This window comes from Dioscorea cayenensis, chromosome 7, assembly GCF_009730915.1.
Source record: "Dioscorea cayenensis subsp. rotundata cultivar TDr96_F1 chromosome 7, TDr96_F1_v2_PseudoChromosome.rev07_lg8_w22 25.fasta, whole genome shotgun sequence".
In the NCBI taxonomy this organism is placed as follows: domain Eukaryota; kingdom Viridiplantae; phylum Streptophyta; class Magnoliopsida; order Dioscoreales; family Dioscoreaceae; genus Dioscorea; species Dioscorea cayenensis.
Genome location: NC_052477.1, coordinates 26765927 through 26770350, shown reverse-complemented (window position 1 = coordinate 26770350; position 4424 = coordinate 26765927). Strand labels below are relative to the sequence as shown.

At 37.7% G+C, this 4424-nt stretch overlaps 1 protein-coding gene across 7 annotated transcripts; it reads right to left on the bottom strand.

Annotated features, from left to right (window-relative positions):
- Nucleotides 1-677: 677 nt before the first annotated feature.
- On the bottom strand, nt 678-3967 carry LOC120264966. Of its 7 annotated transcripts, none has more exons than XM_039272891.1 (3): nt 2681-3967; nt 1150-2453; nt 678-1074 (listed from the first exon to the last, which is right to left on the bottom strand). In XM_039272891.1, exon 1 carries the CDS (start codon nt 3900-3902, stop codon nt 2757-2759), a length of 1146 nt encoding a protein of 381 aa, XP_039128825.1. In that variant the 5' UTR covers nt 3903-3967; the 3' UTR covers nt 678-1074; nt 1150-2453; nt 2681-2756. The 7 variants fall into 7 exon arrangements, with proteins under 7 accessions (XP_039128825.1, XP_039128827.1, XP_039128820.1 ...); XM_039272893.1 differs by having other exon boundaries at nt 1150-1191; XM_039272886.1 differs by having other exon boundaries at nt 678-2453.
- Between the last annotated feature and the right edge of the window lie 457 nt (nt 3968-4424).

Here is a 4424-nt window from a genome sequence, read left to right as displayed (position 1 = left end):
AGCACATAAGTTGGTGAAGTAATTGGTTTTGGTGAGCCATTGGTTTGGGCCAACATATTTTAGATAGATGAATTTTTGTTTATATATATCTTTTATGCATATTTTTATAAATTATTTTAACAATTTTTTTATTTCAGATTTTTATAATTTGTTGATAAAAACATATTTGTGAAAAATTTATTGTTTAAAGGTTACCGTTTTAATTAGAGTCATGTAAAGTCTTCTGCCATCGTTGAGTTAAGATCATAATATATTATTTTGGACACATTAGCACCATTATACCTATCTCTCTTTTGTAGGTGCTGCAAAAAAAAAATTTAAAAAAAAACACTGTTTTCAATTAGGGAATGAACATTTTCATAAACTGATCATTTGATTTGATACAATAATCCTTACTTAACCATTAAAATTACAAATATATATATACATGCACACATACGGCCAAGCCACGGCAGGGAACCTCAACTTTTGAGTTGCTAGTATATTTTTAACCAATAATTTTGCTGCACAATCAACGGGGGAACATCAATAAAGCTCTATTTTTTTATCAGAAAACTCTACCCTGTTTCAATTCCTGTCAAGTGAATAGAATGCTGTGGATAAAAGTCCAGCACTTCACAACAAAAACTAATAATATATTAAATAAAACTTCTCAGGCAATTTTTGCAGAGAGTATCTTTAATACAAATGCAAATCAATTCACTAGACAACATTGTTATCTTGATACACCTGCCAACTATATACTAAAAGCCAAACAAAATCTGAAGTTATGCAAGATCAAATTAAACATGTACAACCAAGGCACAGAAAATTCGGTGCACCAGGCAAAACTAAAAAACCTCTGAACTTGTCAGATGATCGATCACTTCAACTAGATTAAACAAGAGCCTATTAGAATTCCATATCGGTGCAACTCATGCTAATATGTCTCCACAATGTACATTGCTCCATTTTGAATCAAGAAGTGAAATGCTATGATGCTGAAAGCTTGGAACCATTCTTACCAGATGTCATGCAGTGCCATCGTGTTGCTTCTGTTCTCTCATCGCCTTTCTTTCCTATTTTATTTTTCTGCTGCAGATTTCATTTCTAGATCACAAGATCTTCTAATGAGAACTCACATCAAAAGCTTGCCTTTGAAGAACTTACATAGAAGGATATTTTCACCTCATGTTTCTGGTGGCTTTCGAGCTGAAATGCTAACAAATGACAAGCAAGTTAAACATGCATTTTCATTCCCTACTGCAAAGCAAAAACAAGAGAGATTGAGCAAGCAACTAGCAACCAAAATATATGCTGATGCCTCATTCAACTAATTTATCATATTGAATAAATATAGCAGCAGAATCCCAAATCAGTGTTGTTATCAAGACTGACCACAGACAAGAATCAATGAGGACATTGGATACAAAGTACATTAGCTTATATACCTAAGAGGGTAAACATATGACAAAATATTGCATCTCATCATTGTTGGCACAGAACATTGTTCTATCATCATCCATGACATATCTCAAGGAGAATGTATGGTTATAGTCCCACATGTGATTGCAACAGAGGAAAATAACATACAGTGTATTCATCCCTCTCTGTTCTTAACAAAATTCAATACCTCTGAGAAACATAACACCAACTGACTTCTCCAGAAACCGGGAGTTCAAATAGACAAGGCATTAACAAGGGAATGTACTATAATGATCTAGTCCCTTTAACCAAAAGAATGGTCCATGAATGCATTCATTTGTAAGATTAACCTGAGTGTTCTGGTCTTACACTCTTGTGTGCATGCATTAACAGCTCTATAGTAAAATGTAACATACCTACAGAATTTAATCAAAATTTATGTAAAATGGTTTCATATGTTGATGGGAACTGATTATTGACAAAAGGCTGATAAAGCGATGGCTTCATATTTTTAGGCATACTGAGACAAATATCATTTATAGAGCCAAAAGAATAAAATATGATCATAAATTAAAAATTTGCATCAATTCTTCGCAATGAATGAGTTCTGCAAACATAGCACCAATCTGTTCCTCGCGACATTCCTTCCTGAAGCTCAGTAAGATCAGTTTTTGCACCACACAAAACAAAGTGGTTAAAATTAGACATGAATCAGCAGCATTCACATTCCCCAGTGTATTCAGACTCTAAGCACAAAAAATAAACACCAATTACCAGTCTTCACCCCGTTCAACAAGCACAAAAGCTAATCTGTTAGATCAAGCTAGTTTCACTAAGCATTTTCCCAGTCTGGAAATAATTTGCACCGCTCACAATCTGCAACAATCCTATCATTTTTATTAGTCACTTGAATGGCTTTTCTACAAGCATAAAGAGGGGCAATTATCTTATTTGCAAAGATTGAACTTTTGCAAGTCAAAGAGTTCACTAGAATGAACCACCGTCAGCCTGGTACATTCTGTACAATATCATCTCAACAGCAGGAGATGCTGGAAGAACAGATTTTTCAATAAAACTAACATTAAAAAAATTCAATACAACAAACAAAATAAGGATCAAAAGTAAACTCACAGCCATGCAGTACTGATTTAAGATAATTCAAAGCTGGGCGAGAAAACAAGATATTCTCAACATAGCATAAAAAAACCAGGCGGACGATAATAAAAAAAGGCTGAAAATGCTACACTACAGTAACAAGGAAAGGTTAAATTAACACCTTTCAAAATCTTCACTTGGTCAAGTGAAGAAGCAGAACGCTTGAAAAATCCAATGCCCCCAGCAGCCTCATCCTTCTAATGCTGTTGTTTCAGCGCAGCCAGGTAGGCCTCCAGCACTTGAGGATGCTCCTCCTGATACCTCATCACATACTTCTCAAAAAACCTGCTTTCATTCATAACAAACACCCGATGATTGAAAGATTTATCACTAATCAGACCATTGGACAACAGAACTTCGAGAGTCAAAGTCCTTGGCAAAAGCCTTCTCTCAAGGCTGAAGCCAAGCAGACGCGGCTCCGAAACCACATACTCCGGCGACCAATTCACCCTGCTCACAAAGAAGCTCATGTTTCTCTTCAGCTTATCTTCAGAAATGATCATAACAGCAGGTTTCTTTTTAAAAGCCGAAAGGATCTGGTCTTCAGACAACCCAAAGCTCATGAGAGCCACCACCTTTCCTTCCCAAGTAGCAGCGCTCAACCAGGAGACGCATTGAAGCGCCACGGCGAACGAGTAATCTGACACCTTGAAACCCAGATCTCTGACTCTCTCGATCGATCTACGAAACCGATCGGTTTCACAGAGGAGTATCCTCGTATGAGCCTTTGAGAGCGTGTAGATCCTGTGCTCCGGCATGCCAAAACCGCGCAGAGTCTCGACGTTGGGCGAAATCCTCTTCTCAGCAGAGTAGTGAAGCAACCGTGGGGTTTGCTTCAAGGCAGCAATGACCTCTTTGTCCGAATATAGGATCGTCTTCAAAAAATCGAAAAATGGGATGATCCGCTTGTTCAAGCTCGCTTGCAAGATCTCCACATCATCGGACATGAGCCTCGCCAAGTCGCTACGGGAGAAGCCGGCGCCAAGAAAGAAATCAATCTTAGGCTTGAGCGTTCGATCAGGACGGCAGAGTAGGATTCGGGGGAACTTGGTGATGATCTTGGAGATCTGGTCCTTGGTGAAGCCATTGGAGGCGAAGAAGGAGGGGACGGCGTTGAGATCACGCCTGGCTTTGATCTTGTCGCTCTTGATATCGAGCTTGCACCGACAGTTGAGCTTCTTGATAGCGGCGAAGGCCTTCTCCGGCGAGATGCCAAAGGAGTCGATGAGGTAGGATGCAATGGAGGAGGAATTGAGGGGATTGGAATTGGGGGATGGTGCTGTTGGATTTCTAGGGTTTTTAGTTTGAATTGTTGATAGATTTCTGGTGATCAATCGGAACATTGCTGGAGATTAGGGATTGGAATCGAAGGTCCATTCAAAAGGGTTTTTAGTGTTTTTTTTTTCCTTGGGAATGAGGGAATAAACCCTGATTTATTAAAAAGAGCAAAATACTAAAAAAAACAATAACAAAATAAAAAAATAACAAAATGATAGGACAACTTACTGCTAAAACCATCTACGGGGAGTGGAACAGGAGACAAAACAATGATGACCACCATAGGTGGAATACACAAAAACAACGACAGAACAGAAAAAAACAATACGAAAGACCCATCTTTAGAGGTTGTTTGGTACAAAGGAAATTAAGAAAAGTTGAGGTTATGAAAAGCTTTCATATGTTTGGTAAAAAAAAAACATATAAAGTAATAGTCAAATTGTAATTACTTTCCTTTTGACTAATGAAAAAGATTCACATGGAGAGGGGGTGTGAAACGGATTACATCATGGGAAAATAGGAGACATGTAAAATTCCAATTTCACCATTTTTTAACATTACAATTCTTCTCTTTTGTCCCATCTTCT